The sequence below is a fragment of the Electrophorus electricus genome, chromosome 17, assembly GCF_013358815.1.
Source record: "Electrophorus electricus isolate fEleEle1 chromosome 17, fEleEle1.pri, whole genome shotgun sequence".
Lineage (NCBI taxonomy): Eukaryota > Metazoa > Chordata > Actinopteri > Gymnotiformes > Gymnotidae > Electrophorus > Electrophorus electricus.
The window spans coordinates 17,817,901-17,841,147 of NC_049551.1; the positions used below are offsets into that span (position 1 = coordinate 17,817,901).

At 39.4% G+C, this 23,247-nt stretch overlaps 2 protein-coding genes across 5 annotated transcripts in view; both read left to right on the forward strand.

The window, feature by feature from the left end:
- sept5b (septin 5b) lies at positions 1-7,846 on the forward strand. Its single transcript, XM_027019411.2, has 12 exons — positions 1-71; positions 267-277; positions 2,156-2,246; positions 2,363-2,449; positions 3,658-3,781; positions 4,338-4,472; positions 4,690-4,807; positions 4,960-5,061; positions 5,489-5,585; positions 5,821-5,956; positions 6,134-6,236; positions 6,648-7,846. The coding sequence occupies exons 1-12, from the start codon at positions 29-31 to the stop codon at positions 6,708-6,710; spliced, it is 1,110 nt and encodes a 369-aa protein (XP_026875212.1). The 5' UTR covers positions 1-28; the 3' UTR covers positions 6,711-7,846.
- mctp1b (multiple C2 domains, transmembrane 1b) overlaps positions 6,165-23,247 on the forward strand; it is a 23,666-nt gene continuing 6,583 nt past the window's right edge. The window contains exons 1-14 of one of the 4 annotated variants that reach the window (XM_035535305.1): positions 6,165-6,236; positions 8,591-8,696; positions 8,775-8,849; positions 14,568-14,682; positions 14,799-14,941; positions 15,876-15,955; positions 16,544-16,655; positions 18,369-18,407; positions 19,136-19,306; positions 19,714-19,844; positions 19,968-20,154; positions 21,047-21,140; positions 22,201-22,303; positions 22,886-22,988. In XM_035535305.1, coding sequence (XP_035391198.1) covers positions 6,229-6,236; positions 8,591-8,696; positions 8,775-8,849; positions 14,568-14,682; positions 14,799-14,941; positions 15,876-15,955; positions 16,544-16,655; positions 18,369-18,407; positions 19,136-19,306; positions 19,714-19,844; positions 19,968-20,154; positions 21,047-21,140; positions 22,201-22,303; positions 22,886-22,988 — 1,467 coding nt within the window. In that variant the 5' untranslated portion in view covers positions 6,165-6,228. Of the gene's footprint in view, positions 6,237-8,590; positions 8,850-11,940; positions 11,994-14,567; positions 14,683-14,798; positions 14,942-15,875; positions 15,956-16,543; positions 16,656-18,368; positions 18,408-19,135; positions 19,307-19,713; positions 19,845-19,967; positions 20,155-21,046; positions 21,141-22,200; positions 22,304-22,885; positions 22,989-23,247 lie in introns of those variants that run through there. The other 3 variants (XM_035535303.1, XM_035535304.1, XM_027019404.2) reach the window with 3 other exon arrangements.

Here is a 23,247-nt window from a genome sequence, read left to right on the forward strand (position 1 = left end):
CGACTGTTTCCGCTGCTCAGACAGGAATATGACGACCAGCACTAGATACAAAAGCCGGGCGGTTAAATCAGGTAAACGACTACGTTTGGTTGCGGCGCACATAACAGGGATGTTTTGGAACTTATTGTCTTGTTTATATAAAACATTTCTATCAGCCGCCTAACGATTATTGTCTTGTCTTCCCATCGGGCATGAAATTCGGGTGTCTCCGTTTTCCACCTGCCCTGTGCACCATTTTTGAATCCCTGCTGCGGCCGCTACGGCAGAAGACGGGGAGGTAAGCTCCTGTAGCTATTTATGTATCATAAACGCATCAAACAAACGCATTTAAATGATTGTTAGGCTGATCTCATGGTCGCCATCAGTGATCCACATCATTACCCTGTGATGCAGATGTCAATAGAAATAACAACTCTGTTTTACGGTAAATTGTCCGCTAATCGTCTGGTTTTCTACTTACTGTGGATTTAGTTCCACAGAAATAATAAATGTTAAATACATACATGTAACTGTATTTTATATGACTATCGCCCATTCAAGAATTAAACGTCACCTTTGGCTACTTAAGAAAAGGTGTTTATAATGATATGTTGCTGCTGAAATGGAACATAATCTAGCCATTAAAACACTAAACTTCCAGAAACCTGTATCTATATGATCCATCTGTTCAGATGATCTTTAAAACAAAGCTAATCTCATCCAGTCCTCAGACACTTGATATCTTTTTATTTCTCTTCACAGAAAAACTGCATGAATAAAACAGTTTATTAATCCCAATGCCCTGGAGCTACAGCTTTTGTGGGTGGATGAACTATGGAAGGTCTGCATAAAATAGTGCCACACCAGGGCTGTAATAACACGATGAAGTGACAACAGGATTATAACATTCATGCCTTGTACAGTAGTCTCTTGGTATGGTTTGAACGAAAAATTGGACGTCTCTTTCATGCCAGGCCAAACTGGTTGATGACATTTGCATGTGTGCATAGGCTTGGAAAAAATTAGCATGTACACTTGAGCCACCTGCGTGCACATTTTGCATATTCTGTATATAACCAATATGGTTTCTATTGGAAATTCTTATATGGCAAAAGGATCTCTGATATTTTTCCTCTTCTTCCTTAATGCTCACTCTGGTGACAGGCTGGTGGGAGTCTGCAGCAAAACTAAATATTTGCACCCTATATAGGATTAATGTATGTATGCGAGGGGCTGGGGTATTTGATGGATTTGACAAGGTGTGGGGAGGGCTCCACAATTAAGCCCTCATGTATGAGCCCATACTGACATGGTACATGCATGCTACATTTCACTGAGAAAGCAAACTGTCCTAGTGTCTTTGTGATGGAGACCATCACTCTGGAAGGTAAATGTGTGTTTTGGCTGGTCTGTCTATGTTTACCCTCTTGAAGACCTGGGTTTAAGTCTGGATATGTTTGTTGCCCTGAGCCTTCATCATATTACAAAAATATACACTGCAATTACTAATAGGGCACTTGTTTAATTTGTATTACAAATGGATATATCATCTGGGACCGGAACTTCTCAGTGTTTACTGTCACTCATTGTAACAACATGAGCAAATATAAGAATGAATGATCTCAAACACTGACAGTGTGTTTATTTAACTGCTATGTATGCTTTATAAAGTCTTTTGATTAATCACAGTTGATACTGATCTGCAAATGGTGACACTATGATGGTAGAGTAGAACCTATTGTACATTTATCATACAGCAAAGGCCTGAAGATATAGTAGAGATGAGCATAGTTTAGTGTAAGGGACTGAATTATGTAATTTTATAGATGTGGACAGCTTGTACGATTTTGTCATCTTTAACATCCTCCAGCATGAACTACCAACCCCCCCTTAAAAGCAGACTTTCTCATCATTCGTCGTGATCAAATGTTGCAGGAATTCTGGGAATGTCCAACTAATGGAGTCTGCATGGTTATGGTTGCCACTATTGCCTGGCAGGGAGCGGCAGCCTTTCCCGTCCCAATCTTCTTGGTCTGAGAGCAGTGCATTGCTATCGGAGCAGCATCTCTTAACGTCTTGCCTGCTTGGATGTGTTTTTATGTAGCATCGGGGAGTCGGGGTGAGGTGTGTGTGCTGTGTGTATTATTTCAATATAAGATGGAGCTCTTTTTTGTAGGAAAAAGAGTATGTGGGATTTGCCACGCTCCCAAACCAAGTTCACAGGAAGTCTGTGAAGAAGGGGTTTGACTTCACCCTGATGGTGGCTGGTGAGACTCCTATAGTTGCCTTCCTGAGAGAGGCCTATCTGAGAGGTTCCTGTTTGCTGTACACAAATGTACAGATATTCACTACTCTTGTGAGACTGTTGCTATGTATGTTTTAGGTGAGTCAGGTCTGGGGAAGTCCACATTGGTGAATAGCTTATTCCTTACAGACCTGCACAAGGATCGCAAGCTGCTGAATGCTGAAGGTTTGTTGTGGATTCAACATAAAGTCCTCTTCAAAATATATCAATTAATTTCAGTTTATATCAAGTAGATATATGCAATTAATTTAAAAGAATATTCCGCTTCTCCACACCCAGATTAATCCTAAAATAAGACTCCCAGTGGTGATTCATCACTGAATCTGCACTTTAGTCCAAGACTATGTTTAAACCATGTCTGGAATTCCAGTTCCAGGAACCCAGAGCAGCTAGAGTAGCCCATTATGAACAAAGTGCATGATTCTGTTGTGTACATTCCTTAAACTTGTTCATAGACATTGGAGCTTCAACAGCATATTTCTTCTAATCTCTTTAAAACATGTAGCACTCTGTCTATAAATAATGTAACATATCACTTTCTCCAGTAAATCAAATGTAAGAATCTGACATCAGACAACGTAACATCATTTAGGGCTCTATTTTCGTGGACACAGCGCAGGCGCTGGTTAACACCCTTCGTTCCCTTTAAAAGCCGTAATAGCAGCGAACGTGCAGGAACGGCACCTCGAACGAAAACTCACGGAAGAGGAAACAGGCATGCATGTCAGGGAAGTACAAACTCACCGCACCACACAATTTGGCACTCGAAGCATTTTTATTGTTATTCACTATAGTGAGAATACATGGAATATTTACATAATTGTGATATAACGAATCATTTAAATTATATAACTTTCCGTGCGTAATGACACACCAGCTGTCTAATTCACATTTAGTAGTGACTAGAATTGTTTTAGTTAAAAAATTAAGTAAGTCGTATTTAATCAATAACTCAGATATATTTTAGTAGGGTGATGTTGGTGATCAACATCCCGTAGTGAGAATTTGTGCACATCTTTATGTGCTTTCTTGAAGTGTGGAAAATATCGTGTTGCACTTGCGGTTGCGCTAAGACCAGGTCCGAGGAAGATAAGAGTGCAAACTCTGTATTCAGGTAAAATGGGTTCAAAAATATTGTTGCATCGACGGATTTTAAATGTTACACCCCGTGATGCGCGACACCACCAACCTTATTGCAGGCACGTTTAAATCTGTACACCAAATTAAACGGTGACGCGGCCTACGAAACCAGCCAAATGCCGCGTTTGTCGGCTTTAGCGTCCCAGCGCAACCACGAAATTAGAGCCCCTTAGTATCACGTGGGCGTACGTTCTTAAAAGGTGTGACAAAATCTTGTAAATTGTGACGTTTAGAGCGGATCAGCCAGACTGTGGAGATAACTAAACACACAGTGGACATTGAGGAGAAAGGGGTGAAACTGAAGTTGACCATAGTGGACACGCCAGGGTTTGGTGATGCCATCAACAACACAGAGTGGTGTGTATCAAAGAGAAAGACTGCTAATAATTACATTACCCCACCTTGTCCAAACAGGTCCTCTCTCTCTCTCTCTCTCTCTCTCTCTCTCTCTCTCTCTCTCTCTCTCTCTCTCTCTCTCTCTCTCTCTCTCTATATATATATATATATATATATATATATATATATATATATATATATATATATAGTAGCATAATAAAACCGCAGGTGAAATCTGCTCTTTTCTAACATCTTATGTTGCTTGTCTCCTAGAAAAGTTCATTTAGTCTGACGTTATGAGTTTGGGTGGCTGTAACTGAGTATCAGGTCCACTGCCACATGTAAACTGATATATTCCTCAGACTGAGGACAAAAACAACACCAAAATCTGCAAATTAGAAAAATGTGTCAGATATTGTACGAATGTGTTAAGCTTGCAATGTTCTTTTTGTAAACTGGACCCTTAGCACACTTTCTTGCCTGCATGTCTTGATGTAACCTATTGGATGTCTTGCTAAACGATTCTGTTATTTGGCATGTTGGATCAGGATGCGTAATGGCTGCTTTCACACTCTAGCTGGAAGACCATCACTGATTACATTGAGCATCAGTTTGAGCAGTACTTTCGCGATGAAAGCGGCCTGAACAGGAAGAACATTCAGGATAACCGTGTTCACTGCTGCCTGTATTTCATCTCTCCGTTTGGACATGGGTAAACCACAGGATCTGCACAAGCAAAGCCATTAACACTTATCTGGACTAAAGTATAGCACTTTTAATGTCCTCTCATTGGATTCTAAATAATGTTTTATATTAAAAGTCAATTTTATGTACAAAATAAAAGTTGCAATCAAAAATTAAGAGTGAAGTATCAGATGTTGGATATCCATCTTATAATTCTGCTTTAATGCATCTCTCCTGCCTCTTAGTCTGCGGCCAGTGGATGTGGAGTTCATGAAGGCGCTTCAGGACAAGGTCAATGTGGTTCCCCTTATCTCCAAGGCTGACTGCCTGGTGCCGGCAGAGATGAGGAAGATGAAGGACAGGGTAAGAGGGCGAGGCACCTCCCACGCCACAAGCAGATCGTGTGCCTGCACCCACACATGCTTTCATGTCCTTGTGCAGTAGTGAAGTCAGTGTCACGGTCACTGCCATGTGATTCAGTGGGTTTACTTGCATGGTGCATACTTCTGCTCAAGATAAGAGAGGAGATTGACAAGTTCGGAATCAAAGTGTATCAGTTCCCGGACTGCGATTCTGACGAGGATGAAGAGTTCAAGCAGCAAGACCAAGAGTTGAAGGTCAGTGTTATGACATGCTCATTTGCTGATGTATTATACAGTACATGCACACATTTCCAAATTTGAAAGTTGGGTTTGTCAGCAATGTGGGGAGATGAAGGCCAATAACAGTGACTAAGCACAACAACTGACAAGATTATTACATCTGAAATGTTAACATTTCCCACATAAATCTGAACTATTTAACAATACAATGCTCAAGTTAATCCAACTTTTCATTAAAGCCTTGGTTTTAGAAAACCTTTCAGTTCATATGACATTCCTTTCTGTAGTCTACCAGTGTTCTGTTCAGTGAAATGAAATAATTACAGCTCATGTGAGAGGCTGGAGGTGGTGAACAAAATGTTGTTTTGTCAGATGTTCTGCTTCTTGAACACTGACAGCAGTTAAAGTTGTGCCCTCTGAAGTTCTGTGCTGTGTGACTCAGGACAGCACGCCATTTGCTGTGATTGGGAGTAACACTGTGGTAGAGGCCAAAGGTCAGCGTGTAAGAGGAAGACTTTACCCGTGGGGTGTTGTCGAAGGTCAGCTGAGCAACACCAAGCAAAACATAGCATATGACATATTCTTCTCATGTCATGTTTATATTTACAGCATTTAGCAGCCATTGGGAATCATTGTAGCCATATTATTCATCCAGACAGCAATGTGTGTTGCTTAATTGATTTTGTTGTGTTGTAGGACGAATTGTAATAACCCTTGTTCTGCTCCTTGGTGTTTCTCCCTTGCTTTTCTGTGTTTGGATGCGTTTTCCTGCAGTGGAGAACCAGTCACACTCTGACTTTGTCAAGCTGAGAAACATGCTGATCTGCACACACATGCATGACCTGAAGGACATCACATGTGACGTTCATTATGAAAACTACAGAGCCCAGTGCATTCAGCAAATGACAAGGTGCATGTGCTTTGTACTGTTTTCACATAATGCTAATTAATACATTAATTGTTAATAACATTAGCCTTTGCATTTTTTTGTAGTTGATTGATCAACAGGTAGAAGTTTTGAAATACAGACAAATATCCATTAAAGTCATTTGTAATGGATGAATATAAGCTGTTATGTCTTCCTTAGCAAACTGACTCAGGACAATCGTGTGGAGAGCCCAATCCCTATTCTCCAACTGCCTACCCCTGATGTGGAAACAGAAAAGTTGATTAAAAAGAAGGATGAGGAGGTGAGAAAACTGACATTATTCTGTCTTTCTTGTTCTTGCACTAAATTAAATGTAAGAGATTTAAATGACTATGCTGTACAAAAGTCCAACACAGATCTGAGTAACAAATACAAGCACATAAGAGCTACCTGGACACAGGTGAAAGCTGTCTGAAACTCTTGCTCTCTCTGTCACTCTCTCATGCTCATTCTGTCACTCTATCACTCTCACTCTCTCGCTTTCTCTCTCCAAACTCTCTCGCTTGCACTCTCTCTCGCTCTCTCAACTCTCGCTCGTTGTCTCACTCTCGCTGTCTCACTCACATTCTCACTTACACTCTCTCGCACTTTTACTCTTTCTCTCACTCTTGTGCGCTCTCACTCTCGCACGCTCTCGCTCACCCTCTCACTTTCTCTCTCCAAACATTCACAGCTGAGAAGGATGCAAGAAATGCTGCAGAAAATGCAGCAGCAAATGCATGATCATGATGTGTGAATGAGCACAAGACACATGGACACCAGCACCTCCATGCTTGTAGAAAACAAGCAGTGGTGAACCCACCCCGTCTGCATTTCCCTTCACACCTGGTCACAATGCCAACATCTGCATATGGATTTTAGTATTCACTGTTCACTGTTAACCTGATGTCTTTAAGGTGAAGGTAACATTATCTAGCCCATCTTAGCCTGGGCTCCAAATCACTGCCAAATCTGAGTATTTATAGTCTGATTGCACTTCTTATTTTAGACAGTGAAAAACAATGTATCATTACTATTACACATGTATACATGGTGAATAAATGTTTAGTGATTTTGTTTACATTTTAATTTATTTAACAATATCACTATATGGTTTTGTTTATAGTGAACGTTGTTGATTTAATAAATTAACATTTTTTTGTGAGGCAGTTTACTTTATGCACAGGTATGAAAGAGGGGAAGAGTCAGAGAAACAGTGTGTGTGTGTGTGTGTGTGTGTGTGAGTGTGTGTGTGAATGTGTGTGTGTGTGTGTGTGTGTTGAACAAGAAACAAAATTGCTTTTTTTTCCTCTAACCCATTTATTATAATAATAGTAGCGCAGTATAAGATTTATTGTGTTACCAGATGTTTTAGAAAGTAATAATAGTATTTCCTAATAGTATTACCACTAGTTCTATTACGTTATTTATTTCTGTCATTTAAATGTATACTGTAAATATTTTAAGAGTATATGTTCTATTTTGTTTGTAAACTTTTTATAAGTTTAAGCTTAAATGTATGCTGCGCTTGTTTAGCTAATTACTAACTGATGTTATAAGAATTCGCCCATATAGAGACATTTGTCTTTCTCTTTTATACAGACATTTTGTCACTATTTGTATTTTTCTCTGATGGTGATACTACAAAAATATTGCAAAGACCCATTTAAAAATTTTTCTTTTGCACGAGAGTCTGGTCCATTGACAGAATGCCAGGCTACTTGAACATATGGGCACATGTATGGTCATGATTGTTTTAGATTGAAGACTACATAATCACATACTTCTATTAGAATATAAAACTACATTTTATGTTACGTATTTTAGGTCATTTTATCTGCATGGTAAGCAGCGACTGTTCTTAATAAAAAAAATAAAACCCTTTTTTCTTAACCGGGTTTTGTTCGCTTCCCGTAAACTTTATATTTTATAGCATTGTCTCCATCTCAGCGTTGCCTATTTCGTACTTAGATGCTGTAATACAACATGTACTAGAATGTACTAACCATATATGGGTAGTAAACCACGTGTATATTGTTCCTGTAATGGATTTTACATATGATTTCAGTAACTTACGGTCCTATGATTTCCGATAGCGCTGCTGTGTGAACAGGAAGGTATAGGCAAGCCCTGGTGTCAGATGTAATGGGCGCGGACCGCAACCGTCTGAAAGGCGTGTGCGGTCCTAACGTATAAACCCGTGTGCACTCAAACTGAAGTGCAATAGATTTTATCTTAGATGATCACCAGAAAATAATTTTAATTCGAAAACATGTAGGCTACGTTTAGGATATAGCATTGTATTTTGGATGAGAAATAAAATAAGGAAAACGCTACCTGCTGAGACAAACGCTGCTGTACATAGGCTGTAATAAGCTGCCTCGACCTTCTTAACTCTTAGTTAATAAGCGGTTGACAGCTAAGCATGGATCGACAACCCACTGAGTCTGGCAAAGATGATGCTCAGTCCCAGCAGAGAAGCTTACGGAGATCATTTCAAGTTAAATATAAGGCATTTCTAAGCCCCAAACTATCTAAAAAGGAGGTGAAAAAAGACGCTATATCGCTTTTTAGAAAGAAAAAACAGCATGATCTTGTGCGAGGGATGTCTTACTCCCAGCCAAATCTGTTCAACAGCGCCCTGGAGGCGGACCGCGAGGACGAGAGCCGCTGCGGCACGCGGGACCTGGGACCGAGCCAAATACGAGTGACACCGTTGCCTGGTGCATCTAACACAGAGATGGTACGCACAGCGGGCCAGATGAAAACAACTGACTGCGCGAAGTCCACAATTTCACATTTGGTACCATTGCATCACCAGGAGTTTTCTCACGAGGCACCATGCTTTCAGAGTGTCATGGACATTGAGCAGATACTGCTGGAGGAGAATAACAAGGTAAGTCGATTAAGACGAGCTGCACATCCCTCACGCGGTCTATGGCAGCCTGATTGATGCATAGCGGCAATGAATTCATTGAAGAGAGCTGAGTGTCCACTAAGCCATTGGAGAATTGAATAATACGGATACAGATAAAGCCATGCGACACTGTGCGCAACTGTATGTCTTAAACAGCATAAAACATGAGATTTCAGTGAGTACAAAGCTACTGTACTTTGTGGGACCACCAGGGTTTTGCATTTACAGTGGTACTATGTAAAGATGAAGTGACACGAGTATTGTGGCAGAATGTAGGTCTATGTATATGCTTGCAATTTAATGACATTTTAAATACATAATGGCCTCCAAGGTCTCCATCGATGTTTGTTATATGCTGGGCACATCTGAGAAAAAAAAAAACTGGGGAAATCACTTACTCACACCATCCATCTCTGCTTTTATCTTTCATGGACATCTCTTCCATGGGCAGGTGTACCAAGAGCTCACACTCCTCCTTCTGCTCACCCTCTGTGTCTCTGGCAAGCAGTTTCCAAAAACACAAAGTGCTTCTAGTCAAAGACAGATCAGACAAAAACACACTAATACAGTCCAGTGCCCCCACGCTACACAGTTTAGTATTCTCTTTGCTTTTGCTTGCCTGACTGAACTCATGAAGTTACGAATCTTATTGTTCAGGTATGGAAAAACATGGAAACTGTTATCCGGACTGGGAACGAATCCCAGGTCAGAATGTATCTCATTAGACTTGCTGTCACCATGGAGAAATAAATGGAGAACATATCATCTTCCATACAGGGCTTTGAATTGCAAATCAGCAGTGTTGTAGATGCAAGACAATAACAGGGAAGTCTCTACAAAAAATAATGCTATAGTCATTTTCCTTTGGTGCACTTCCTGTGCTAAAACTGTTGTCACTTTCCTGACTGACCAAAAGCAAAAAGTCCTAAATGTAGACAGGCCAGTAGCAAGCACTACCCTGTGACAGTTCAGGGCTTAAAATAAATGAATTGTAATTTATGTCTGGCAGAAAGCAGACATGCACACTGTGTAAAATAATATGTTTGCATAATCAAATTTTTTTCAGGATCCAGGATGAACAAGACAAAGTTCCAGATACTGACTTGCTAAACATTTTACCTCAGCAGAAATAACAGAGAATCTGAAAAAAATATAATATCCTTTTAATTTTTATTGGCTTTTTGATCTGAAGACAGTCTATCAGGAAAATACAGTGGACAACCAAAGTTGACTTAGACAGACAGAATTTAAAAAAAATAATTAATAACATTAAATCAACAGTGTAAGATAATGATTATGTTTGTTTAACCATAATGTTTAATTAGACCATGTTCTAGCTATATAACATTATTAAATGCAGCATATAGTACCTTTTAAAAAAGCTTGGTCTGGCCAAGTCACAGACAAAGTCTTGTCCGGTCTATACCAAGACAGCAACTCTGGCAGAAGGTTTGATTTACAGTTCTATGGTTCATAGGATAACTTGCATTCACTTATTGTAACCATAGACACAAGGATATGTGGAGAGCCTTGGTTTGGAGTCTGAAGTTGTGTTCCTTCCTTTGAGTTTATGAAGCATTGAGAACTAAGATAATGAGGGATCTGGGATGGTTACGGGGGTCTGGGTTGGTGTCAAATAAAAACAATGACTGTTATTTAAAAATAAACACCAACGTATAATCCATTTTGCCTCCAGTAAGTGTCAGGAAATCCGGAGCTGTACTGAACTCTTATATTGGGTGTCACTTCAACCCCAGAAAGAAATTTGGGTCATTTTAAATTGGTCTCATTTTCAGGAATAAAGCATAGAGTGGGACCTCCTGCTTGTGTCTCAAAACTGTGCTATTCTGCTTACAGTGAAACTTTTGAACTGTGCAGTCAAAGTACAGGCAGTTCTTACATGCTTAAGTATTCAGTGGCCCTGTTCTCAGTACTGCTGAGCTGTTGTGGTTGCTACTAGGACTTCCAGTGCGTCTGTTGTACTTCCACTTACAATAATACCACTTACAGTTGACTGAGGCAGATATAGCATGGCGGAAATTTTACTGACTTGTGGCAAGGGTGGCATCCTATGACAGTACCACATTTACATCACTTAGATTCTGAGTATGAGTAAAATTTTATTGCCAGTAGTTGTCTATGGAGACTGCATGGCGATGTGCATGTTAGCTACACACCTGTTAGTAGTGGCTCTGGCTGAAACACCTGAACTCGGTCATTAGGAAGGGTGTCTACAAACATTTTGACTTATAGTGTATGAAATGAATTATTTTATGGTCCCATTAAACATTTAATATGTGGTGTGTATGTCACTGCCTACAGGGATTACCCTGTATGGGCCTTAGATCTTCCTCTGTGTGTCTACTCTACAGCTCAGAATGCTGCAGTAATAAAATATGCCCCTAGCACGATGTTCTTAAACATGTTATATCTCTTGTTGTGGAGTGCTGTATGAAAGAGGCTGACCCAAGCAGTTCTTAGAAGCTGAAACTGTGAAGCAATGGCAGGAAACCACTTTCCTCACAGTAAAAGAAGTGACCTAAAACCACAGGGAGGTGCGTTAAAAGAGTGACAGAGAGGGACTGAGAGAAAGGGAGAGGACAGAGAGAAACATATGTACAGAAACAAGGAGAGACAAAGAGAGAGAGAGAGAGAGAGAGAGAAAGAGAGAGAGAGAAACAGATAGAGAGAATACTTTTAGCTCATTTGTTCAATCATCCATTATAATAGCTTGTTTAACAATTATGAGCTTCTGTATGTAGGAATGTGTGTTCATGTTTTTACTTACATATGTCTGGCTTACTTATGGAATAGTTTTCAAGGTAAATTTACTCCTTTGGCAATCAGTGTCATGTCTAATCTTCTCACATAGCAGCAGATGTGGTCATTGTGAAAGACACCTAGCATGCTTTGATGCCAGCTGTCCACCTTTACCTGTGTTTACTGTTCAGTCACTGAGTGGCAGGTCATTAGATAATGGCTGTCAGTGAAAGTGATACTATGAATAAAAGCCATGTGTTGATATTGACAGGACTCAGCTCCTTAAATTTGAAGCTGGCAGATAACAGTGCAGAGACCTTCAAGACGAGGCCTCAGCAATGCACTGAATGATGATTCCAGCAGGTGAGCAGATCAGGCACTTCCATGGCCCGGATTTTAACACACATACACCCTGCAGACGTTGCTCAGCCATGGCCCTGCTGCCTTATACCTCTTCTGCATGACTCAGTCCAGGGAGCCAGTCCTGCAGACATCTGAATAGTTAGGTACAGTATGCAGCATTGGCTTCAGATTCAGGCATTCCATTGACTTTTCTATATTCAACACAGAAGCAATTGGTGCCATCAATGGGACTGCACCAGTCACTGTATAACTCCACAATTACCCCCGTGTTGAACACAACCCTGAACCCACTCTGAACCACTTTCTTTTTGTGTAAGGTAATGATGCAGGAGGCTGCGGACAACCATTCCTGGAGTGGGATTGAGGGTTTTGGGAACCTCTGGTGACACCTCCCTCATGCCAGAGCAATAGGGGCTGCCTCTCTGTAATTTGGAGCTCCACATGGGGACCAACATGAGCATTTTGACTCTTGGTCCAACTGGGTATTCTAGAACCTGTATGCTGTATGTGTGGGCTTGGCATTCTAGAACCTGAAGCAAGTTCTTCTGAGTTAAGTGTCCTAGTGAGTAGAATTTTGCTCTCAACTCAAGGACTTACTGAATTTCATTCTTTCTTTTTGAAGACTCCACCCACCACTTTTTGCAGATGACATTTACGATGCTCCGGGACTGGTCCTGGGGAGACATTATTTTTTAAAGATTACAAAGCCGATTCCATGCCGGCTGTGTTTGCTGTTTACCCTCTCCCAGACAAGTGAGGGAGGTGGCATGGGAGTTAGCCACTCCAGTATACAAGTATACATTTATGTCTTTGTGGATCTAGAAAAAGCATATGACTGTGTGACTGTGCACCACATGTTCTGTGGGAGGTGCTCTGGGTGTACAAGGTGTCAGGCAGCGAATGTGGGCCATTTGATATTTGTAACCTCAGAGTAAGAGCTGAGTTCACATCTTCAGCAGGTCAAGCTTGTTCAGTCTGGGTGTTGAACTCTGCCATGAATATGCCTCGTTTCCACTCCTGTTCATGATATCTGAGAACTTCCCCCAAATGGAAGAGTTTAATTATCTCTGGGTCTTGTTTACAAGTGATGAAAAGAGGGATCATAAGACTGACAATAGGTGCAGGTCGGGTGTAGCGGCTGCACTGGTGTAGTTGCTGTACTTCTCTGTAATGGTGAAAAGGGAGCTGATATATAAAGTGAAGCTCTCAGTTTACCAGTTGATTTATGTCCCATCCCTCACCTATGATTATGGCCTGGGAATACCGGGGGATCCCCAAGGAACACCTGAAGGAAATGGTTGAGGACACAGACACCTGTACTTCTTTGCTCACCCTATTTGCTAAATGAAATGAATAAGTGATTAAGATGATGATGATGATGATGATGATGATGATGATTAAGTTCACAAAGTCATTTACAAAGTGAATCAAACAATTTATAATACAAATATTTTAAATACAGAACAAAATAAAGTGAAAGAAAACTTCTAAATAAAAAGATAACATTTGACAAAGTTAACAAAAGACAAATAATAGAAATGAATGACAAATGAATAGAAATGTCATATGGTGGTAAAATGGTATTGTGGTATTAGTAAAAATAAGAGGCCATGGAAGGAAAGGTGCTTTGGCAAAATCAGTCTAATATTAAACAATAAAGTAACATCCAGAGGTGTGGGATGATCAGCAAATTACTATAAGAGGACCTAAGTGATCTAGCTGGAACATATCTGGTAATGATTTTGCCAAGATAGACAGGGTAAGACTATTTAAAACCTAATTAAATAATTTTATAATCAATTCTGAAAGATATGGATTGGCAATAAAGGGATTTTTAAAAAGTGATGTAATGAAATCCATTATTCTGGTACTTGAGGCCTCTGTTTGGTGCTTTCTGAACAGGTTCTAAATTAGTAATAGTGTTTTTTGAGAGCGTGTTGAGAGTATTGTTGTCATGATCAGTCCCTCTCACCTTCCATGTTCTGTGTTTTCCTTGTCTTTTATTCTCCGTTCCATAGTTTTGTTTTCTCCGCCCCTCGTTTGATTTTCAACACCTGTCTCTCGTTTAGTTGATTGTATTTAAGCTCTGCCTTGTTCCCTTAGTTTTTGCTGCTCATTGTGGTTGTTTGTTGACTCCGTGTGTGCATTTACATTTGAATCATTGTGCTTGTTAAGTTTGTACTCCGTGCCTTTGTGTTTCTTAGCCCCGAGTTTTCCTTGTGTCTTTTGTTATAGTCTGCTTCCTGTTTGCCTACGTGTGTTTGTTTGTTAATCATGTATCCCCGTATTCTCCGCATTGGTAGTTTGACTCTGGACCATTATACCGACTCTGATTCTGGATTTTCCCTGAATAAATCTCGCTCTTCTCCGCACATGCGTCCGCCTCCTTACCGCTCACCATTACAATTGTAGCAAGCGGAGGGGAGGGAATGTGGAAATTAAAGACATATAGACAGACATTAAAGAGTCGCCCTTAGTCATGTTACAATCAAGATATATGATCTATCCCCCTTTTCTAACATTTATGTAGTTTTTCTCTTGTACATTATTTTGTAATGTTGCTTCTTTGTGCAGGAAGTTAATACAGATGAACATGGCATCACGCATCCTGAGGTGCCTAGTTCAGGAATGTACAAGCTGGACATTGTATTGAGGAGGGGTCATAATCTAGCAGTTAGGGACAGAACAGGTAAGGCTTGCCTCTGAGCTGTCCCTCCCAAAAAGTCTGGACAATGCTTCATATTGTAATGAGCACATTTTGAAACCTGAAAGATTTGTAATCACCTGTTATTGCTTCATCTTTAGGAACAAGTGACCCATATGTAAAGTTCAAAATATGCAGGAAAGAAGTTTTTCGCAGCAAAACTGTCCACAAGAGCCTTAATCCGGTGTGGGATGAACAAATTTGCCTGATGGTAGACAATCTACATGAGCCTCTCTATATAAAGGTGATGGATAGTGTCACACTGTGCTACTCACCACTGCTCAACCACATGATTAAGAACTCCATAAGCACCAAGCAAATACTATATATATAATATATATATATATATATATATATATATATATATATATATATATATAATTGTGTGAATTCTAAATATATATGTGTTATGTGCTGTTATCTGGTGGCATGGTAGTCCATGTACTGTACAAAGCTAAAGTCAAGTGAAGTAGATCTTGACTTTAGTGAAATAAAATAATGCTTCTCCTGGAGCTAGATATATGCATACATGTATGAAACACAGAGTGCTGAAAGTACATAAAGTACAACAGGAGCAAGGAGCACTTTAGTATAAATAATCCATACACCAAATACATTTAACTTAGTATAAATACTCCTTATGAGTGAAGAATAAAATTTAAGAGTAACTTTGCACCACTGTGACTGAGTCACATCAATCAAAAGTGTCTTTGTGCTGTAAAGTTCACCAAGTAAAGGTGTGTGTGTGTGTGTGTGTGTATGTGTGTCGGGGGGGTGTGTGTGTTGTCATCCTGTCTTGCAGTCCTTGAATAAACCCTGCACAACCTCCTGTCAGATGGCAGACAACCTTACATTATTGTTTAGAATCCAAATTAAAGCTCAGCAGCCCTCCAAATGCAGCTCTGAGTACAGTACACAAAAAGACCATCATATGAGTTAGGCCAGAACTAGTCCTCTCTCCAAAAGCATAAGGGCTGTGCATCAAATTTGATAGGCTCTGAATTTAAATCTTGTAGTTAACTGAACAGTTAATGTTAGGCCAAAGCAGGTACAAAATCTGTAGTGGCCCAATTCTGAGGGCAGTGATTTGAGTACCTCATAATGTATGTCACTTCATATTAAATGTATGAAGCTACAGAGTACTTAATCTTAAATGATCTTTGCTGATTTCACTGCAGGTGTTTGACTATGACTTTGGTCGCCCAGATGACTTCATGGGGTCAACGTATTTGTACCTGGACTCAATAGAGCAGTGCAGGTGGTCACATCGGCAGTTTCATGACTGCACACTTAGTCACATTTGGTCTTTCATGGTAAAGAGGAACTCCACCAATTTTTCAAAATTTCTTTATGTTTCAATGATTTAGATGTAAACATTACTTAAGAGTGTTTAAGAGTGTTAAATGTGTGAAATGTTCCTTTATAACTAGAGAAATGTACTGAGTCATAATTGTTCACTATTGTAGCAGAAGAAACCAGATGTCCAAAGCAGTTAATGGCTCTAAAAACTACATTCAGTTAAGCTATGCCACAAAATGATTACGAATATGTTGCTTGATTCCCGATACAATGGTTTGTGATGGTTTTGTTATAAGGTTTTGGTTAGATATCACAATGCCTGCTTCCTGGTACTACAGTTGTAAACAATTCTGACTTGGGAAATGTATCTAGAAAGGTGCATTTCACACCAAAACACTCTTAATTACGTTGATTACATCTAAACCTTTTGAAACATGAAGACATTTTGCAAAATTGTTGGAGTTCTACTTTAAGCTAAACTTTGAATGATGCATTTTAAAAACTTTTTCTGTGCACATTCCAGAATGAGTTTGTGTTTTTGTGCCAGACCTCTCCATGTCAGAGTGCAGCTCCGGGACTCCCAGTATCCTGATCAGGACCTGGGTACTCTCGAGCTTGCAGTCACCCTGACCCCTACAGATGTAGCAGATGGAGAGATGGTAAGAGTGTCTCATCCTACAATTATGGCTTTGCCTTTTTCTTGTTAATGTATAAGTTTTATGAAAAATTAAATATGAGCAGCAATGAGCAACAAAACAGGCCAATGTTTGTAGTTTTCCAAGTTACGTGATCAATGCTAATCACTATATTAACATTAGACCATCTCTGTAGTGTTGGACTTCATGGTAGCTGTAACAACAATACAGATTAGAGTTTGCAACTTTGTACATATATGTGTTCTTTATACTTTTATTAAATAATCAATATAAATCATTCAGTATTATATTTACTTAAAAGTTTTAAATTATTTGTTTGTAGAGTAAAAAATAGCTCTAGGAAAAAGGCCAAGTCACATTTGTTTTATATGTAATATCTTTTTTGAATTTTGTATTCACAGAATTTGTGTGAATATTGTTACACAAAACCACTTTTTAAGGAACTCTGTAAAACACGGATGATTTAGGATAGATATTCTACCACCATGTTAATCGTCTTCTTTTCAGGAGTCTTGTATCTGATATGCTTTTCTACAAGATATGGAACATACATTTACACTATGCACACAAATGTGTCTCCTATTGAAATTCAATTTCTATTTAGTATAAAAAATGAATGTCTGCTAATACTACCTGACAACCAACTTCCTGTGTGGATCCTATTTTCCTTTTGTGTTATACATAAATAATGATAGCTGCTTCAAAAATTGCAAATGATTTTATCCTGACACATAATATGCATGAATTGATAAAGTGTGAATGGTCTTGATGTATTCTTCCACAAATTAAAAAGCTTAAAACAAATCAACAAAGGAAGCCATATGTAGGTAAGGAGAGTGTAAAGTACATGTGGTCACAGAGATCTGTCATGTATCTTCCCCATTACTTTATAGCACTTATCATTGTTTAAGATACACCTTATGTATTTTGCACTTCTAGGTATCAGCATTCATCCCTGTATTCTACAGTATTCTAGTTCATTGGTATGTTTAATTCTAACCTACTGTACTGTACTTGGATATATTCTATGAGTAAATGACAAAGCACTTTTGTAAGTTGCTCTGGATAAGAGTGTCTACTAAATGTAAATGTACTGGCATGCAGATTTCATAGAAATTCTACTAGCAGTGTATTGTTGGATTTCATTTGAATGTGGCTGTAAGAAAAGCTATGACTGCTAAAGTCCTAACTCTCTTAACTGTAGGAATTCATGCCAGCTGTATTGGCTTAAATTCCTACAAATTCCTTTAAATTGTCTCCAAAGTTTTGAAATTAGATTTAATTTCAGGTATACCCACCTCTTCCTCTGTACTGTAGTTCCCCTTGTGGTACCTCTAGTTGTATAAATCAGAGGTCTTTTACTGTTCTTGCACACACGCTGTCCTGTTCTGAGGGAAACACAGGGCTGGACAGCACATTAGTGTGGTCTTCATAATACCCAGAGCACCTCTGAATTACACATGAGGGAACAGTTTAAACTCCTCTTACCAGTGAACACTGGGAAACCCAGACAGTTTGGACACAGTACTAGACAACACATGGGGAAGATGAGCATGGATCATTCTAACTTAACATGCTTCCTCAGAACTGGAAAAATCAGATATTTTTTATCCTCACAGTGTCTGATGTTCTGGTTGTAGAACAATATTGTTCACTTGGCCCCTTGCGTTTCTGTCACAATGGCGAGTGCTTATTAAAAATGTGTGTTATTTCTAGACCACACTACTGACAACGAGCTTGAAGAGATCTGTTAAGGTAAAATGGGACAGTAGTTCTTCTGTGCAGAAAGGCATGTTTGTCTTGTCCATTGACATTATGTCTGTGTTCATTCTAGTAGGTACATCCGCCGTTTGTTCACTGACATGGTTCTGTATGTAAGTGCCATACAGGCCCTAAGAATACTTCCTTCTGTCCATGGCCTAATCTGACTGTACATGTGAAAGATATAAAATGTTTGGAATGATTTGCCTAACTTCTTGCGTTCTAAATCTAGTCATTTACCAGGGAATGGTAGAGATTTACCAGGGAATGAGGGGTTTTGTGCTTATTGTAGCTAAGGAAACTTGTATTGATTTGATGTTCTGAATGCAGTCCTAATTATTGGACTGGGAATGATGTTATGGGCAAAGTCTAGTCAATGAAGAAATAGAGCTCTCAGCACCACTGCAGGTAATATGATCTTATTATTTATATGGTCATATGCTCTGTGGGAACCCTCAGTTATAAGTTAAAATCTCAAATTGGAGTCCATGTTGCAGGGCCAGTCATCATATCAACATTGGGATCACTTTCAGAAACGTCATTTTTCAGGTCGATGTTACATATCTGTATGGTTTCATGCATGTTCAATCCTTCGTTTTTGTGTGTGTGTGCACCTCTGGGCTTGGGAGTGGATGCATTCATGTGTGTGCATTTTTGTGTTATTGTGTGTGTGTGTGTGTGTGTGTATGTGTGTCTCTGATGGACTACTTGTGTTAAAACAGCAACAGCAGGTGAGCCAGTGGCCGTCTGACCTGCACAAGAAATATCAGCTCTGGAGGAGTATGCTGAGTATCAGTCTCATCGAGGGTCGTGACCTTGTTCCTATGGACCAGAATGGCCTTAGTGACCCCTATGTCAAATTCAGACTTGGCAATGAGAAGTACAGGAGCAAGGTATTAATGGTATTAATTCTGATTCTGCTATATTCAGTGGTAAATTCTTTATTATATTTACTAACTTACATCTAGGATATTTTAGAATATCCTTCACCAGAATAACAACTTGTTCCATGTTTAAAGATATATATATATATATATATATATATATATATATATATATATATATATATATATATATATATATATATAAATAAGACATATATAAGTATATATATAAGACATATATAAGATATATATATATATATATATATATATATATATATATATATATATATATATATATATATATATATATATATATATATATATATCACACTCTTGCTGACATGAACTAGCCAATTTAAACCAGAAGCAGAAGCTTGAATGCAGCATATGTTTGCTCCTGTCTCATGTGAAAGCAGACCATAGCCAAGAGCCTTAACCCTCAGTGGAGGGAACAGTTTGATCTGCATGTGTTTGATGAGGAAGGGGGAATCCTTGACATCTCTGTCTGGGACAAAGACACGGGCAAGAGGGACGACTTCATTGGCCGGTGAGCTCAGATCTAAGAGCTGGGCGACCTGTGTGGTTATGTGAGGGAAGCCTGCCTCAGTTCACAGATACATGCCAGGTGTGTGTGGGTGTGTGTGGGTGTGTGTGGGTGTGTGCTCTGTAGGTGTCACCTGGATCTGTGCACCCTGAGTAAGGAAAAGACTCATAAGTTGGAGCTGGACCTGGAAGGTGGGAAAGGACAGCTGGTGCTTCTTGTGACTCTCACAGCCACTGCTGCCGTTTCCATCTCCGATCTGTCTGTCTGCTTGCTCGATGACCCCCACAGTCGCAGACAGATTCTCAACAGATATGTGAGTGGAGGACACCTTTCACAGTGACTCCTGTCTCTTCCAGTGCTCTTAAGATATTATTATCATGAAATATTTAAATAATGTCTGTTTGGTCTTTTGCCAATAAATGCACACATTTGCTTCTAGCATACATTATCACAATATTTCTAATTCTAAATGTTATTTTCCATGACTATGTGGCACAGTCCCTTAAACTGCTGAACACTGTCAATCACTAGTCCTTTCCTGCACCATTTATTTTCAACACTAATCTGGCTCTTTTTTATTTTGTAAAAAAATTGTTTATAACTAAACAAAGCTTTTAATAAAATGAACCTGAAACTAAATGCTACACTTCACTGGATGCATACTTCCTTTGGAGATCCCTACCACGCAGTTCATCTAAATGTCCAGATGGGGGAGCTAGATTATTGACAGATGAGTGTGGTCTGAGCTCATCATGCTTTCCACTGGAAAAGGATTATGGTGGGGGCTGCGGCTGTGCTGAACAAAGAGAACGATATCTCAGCCGATGCTAAGCCTCGCTGGAGCTCTATTCACCGCAAGCCATTGTTCTGCCCGTCTCCCTGGAGAGCCAGTCAGTGTATGCTTTACAGAATGCTCATCACCACTGCATACTGACCCTCTTTGAGAAAAAGTGAGTCCAATGAAGACGTATTGCTAAGAGCCCACAGATAATCTGAAGTGGCAGCACAATGTTCATTGTAGGTACCCACAGCACAGACGTTTGTCCCTGTATGGTTTCTCCCACAAGGTTCACACTTGGTTGGCATCTGTCTCCAGGACCTGCTAGAGTTTCAAAGAGGTTCCTGACCTTGCTCAGGTGTGGCTGGCAGGCTACAATTCCACCATTGCTCTTATTTCTTGCTTTTCTCCTTTCTTTCCTTTTCAGAGACTGCTGAGGTCTTTCTGTAATCTGAATGATATTGGAATTGTTCAAGTAAAGATCTTACGAGCAGAGGGTCTGATGGCTGCTGACATCACAGGTAAAAAGTGGAAGAGGGGCACACATGCATAACCTCACTAAAGTCTTGCTGAGATGTATCGGCCACATTTTACCTTCAGATCCAAGCATAACGGTTGAAAGCTTGTTTCTAAGTGCTGATACAAGAAGGCAAGATGGTTTTAGTATTGCCACCACTGAGAGTTGTGCACACTGCCAGTTCTCATGAGGAGAGTAGCTTTTTTATATTTAACTTGTGTAACTCTCTATATGTGAACAGTGTCTGAGGTCCACTAATAACTAAAACAAAGGTTTTTCATTAACTTAAAAGTTTTAATTACAGTGACAAAATGGTAAGTATTATGACATGCAATTTGAGACTTATACTCCAACATATTTTTTCATTATCAATTACCACAGACAATATTTTCTGTTAGTTTCACTAAATTTGGAAAAGCACACTTATGAGTGAGACCTAAGGGTATTTCACAGAGAAACACATCAAATGTATTTTTTATGGTAATCAATTGTAGGCTACAGATGCAGTAGGTGGAGAATGTTGAAAAATGTTTTAAAAGAGTATTCCTTTAAAATCATGATGCAAAAATCCTTTTGGAATACTTTAGCTTGCAAGACCCTGAGATGAGAGTTTCCTCCACTGGGAGTGCTGCCTCACTCACCCTGGGCTTACTGGAGGTCTCTCATTGGAGGAGCCCACCTCCTGGGTTCTGATTTCACACTCCCCTCTTAGTGCTACTCCAGCAAAGATGGACAAAGGCCTTTTAAAAATGCACATACGTGCACACACACGCACACTTGCACAGTAATGCATGCATACACAAACATGAAAACACAAACAAAAATAAAATAAAATTCAGGTGTATGATAGAGTGTTTTTAATGTTTTTTTCTGTGCACAACTGTAATAGTTAAAAAAACCAACATTTACTTTAGCTATGATCAGAGTCCCCATATTTGTCAAGGCATTCAAGAAATGCAGTGAAGTGTTTTTCTGTTTTAATGAACATACTTCTCTCATTACTGTAATTATTGTACATTTGTGCAGACCTTTAAAACCACAAAATATGTTTGTCTGTGTTACAGGGAAAAGTGATCCATTCTGTGTAGTGGAGCTATGTAATGATCGTCTGCAGACACATACAGTATACAAAAATCTAAACCCTAAGTGGAATAAAGTCTTTACTTTGTAAGTGACTAGGAAAACTGCACAGCTATTTCAAATGACATTAATCAAATATGTGAATTGTCATCTTCAGTGTTAATATAACTATGATGGAATGGTTTAATCTCTTCCAAAAACTACACTCATAAAAAATGCTTGTAAATCTGTTATGGGCTTCATACAGACTTCCCCTGTAAGGGAAATGCTTATGCTGTCAGGTAAGCTTTTGCCTGGAGGTCCTATAAAGAACCTTCTAGGTTTTGCTAGAAGCCCTGTTAGAAATTTCTCTTTATCTTTTTTATTATAGCTTTTTTGGAGTATTGTCTATTTTGGAGTATCGTCTTCCATGATATATGAAGAAGCCTAACAGAAGAATAAACTCTGATCTTTTGTCATGGTTATGTCACTGTCTTATCCCTATGCATCAATACACTTTTTTCAACAATTCTTTTTTTCTGAGAAAGATTCTTTTTATATCTGTATCCAAAAATCCCAACAACCCTGTTATCAGCCTTTTAAGAGCCGTTTTGTAAGAGTGTACTTGTAGTGAGAGCAGTTGATAATTAAGCCTCTGACAACATATTATTGAATTTGCTCTTAACACAGGAATGTGAAAGACATCCACTCAGTGTTGGAGGTCTCTGTATATGATGAGGACAGAGACCGAAGTGCTGATTTTCTGGGCAAAGTGGCCATTCCATTATTAAATGTAAGTCTCAGCAGTGCTCAGCAGTTCTGCATGTTCAAAGCTTAACATTAACACTGCAGCCTGGGACTGATTACCCGTCCAATCACACTTGTAAACAGCCCACAGCTGGGTGGCAGAACCCTCCTGGCAGTTGGGTAATGTCTCAGTGACAGAGGATTGTTGGTAATGAGATGGTACTTGTCAGAGTTTGGGGAGAGATGTGGTGGAGTGACTAGGGAGGGGGAGGAGTTGGGCTGGGTGGGGGTGGTTGTTTGATGTT

What these genes read in the sequence shown, in the direction of transcription:
- sept5b (XM_027019411.2), top strand. Translation starts at nt 29, where the DNA reads ATGACGACCAGCACTAGATACAAAAGCCGGGCGGTTAAATCAG. An exon ending in ATCTCTCCGTTTGGACATGG is followed by an intron (nt 4,473 to 4,689) that starts GTAAACCACAGG and finishes CCTGCCTCTTAG; the next exon opens with TCTGCGGCCAGTGGATGTGG. An exon ending in TGAGGAAGATGAAGGACAGG is followed by an intron (nt 4,808 to 4,959) that starts GTAAGAGGGCGA and finishes CTTCTGCTCAAG; the next exon opens with ATAAGAGAGGAGATTGACAA.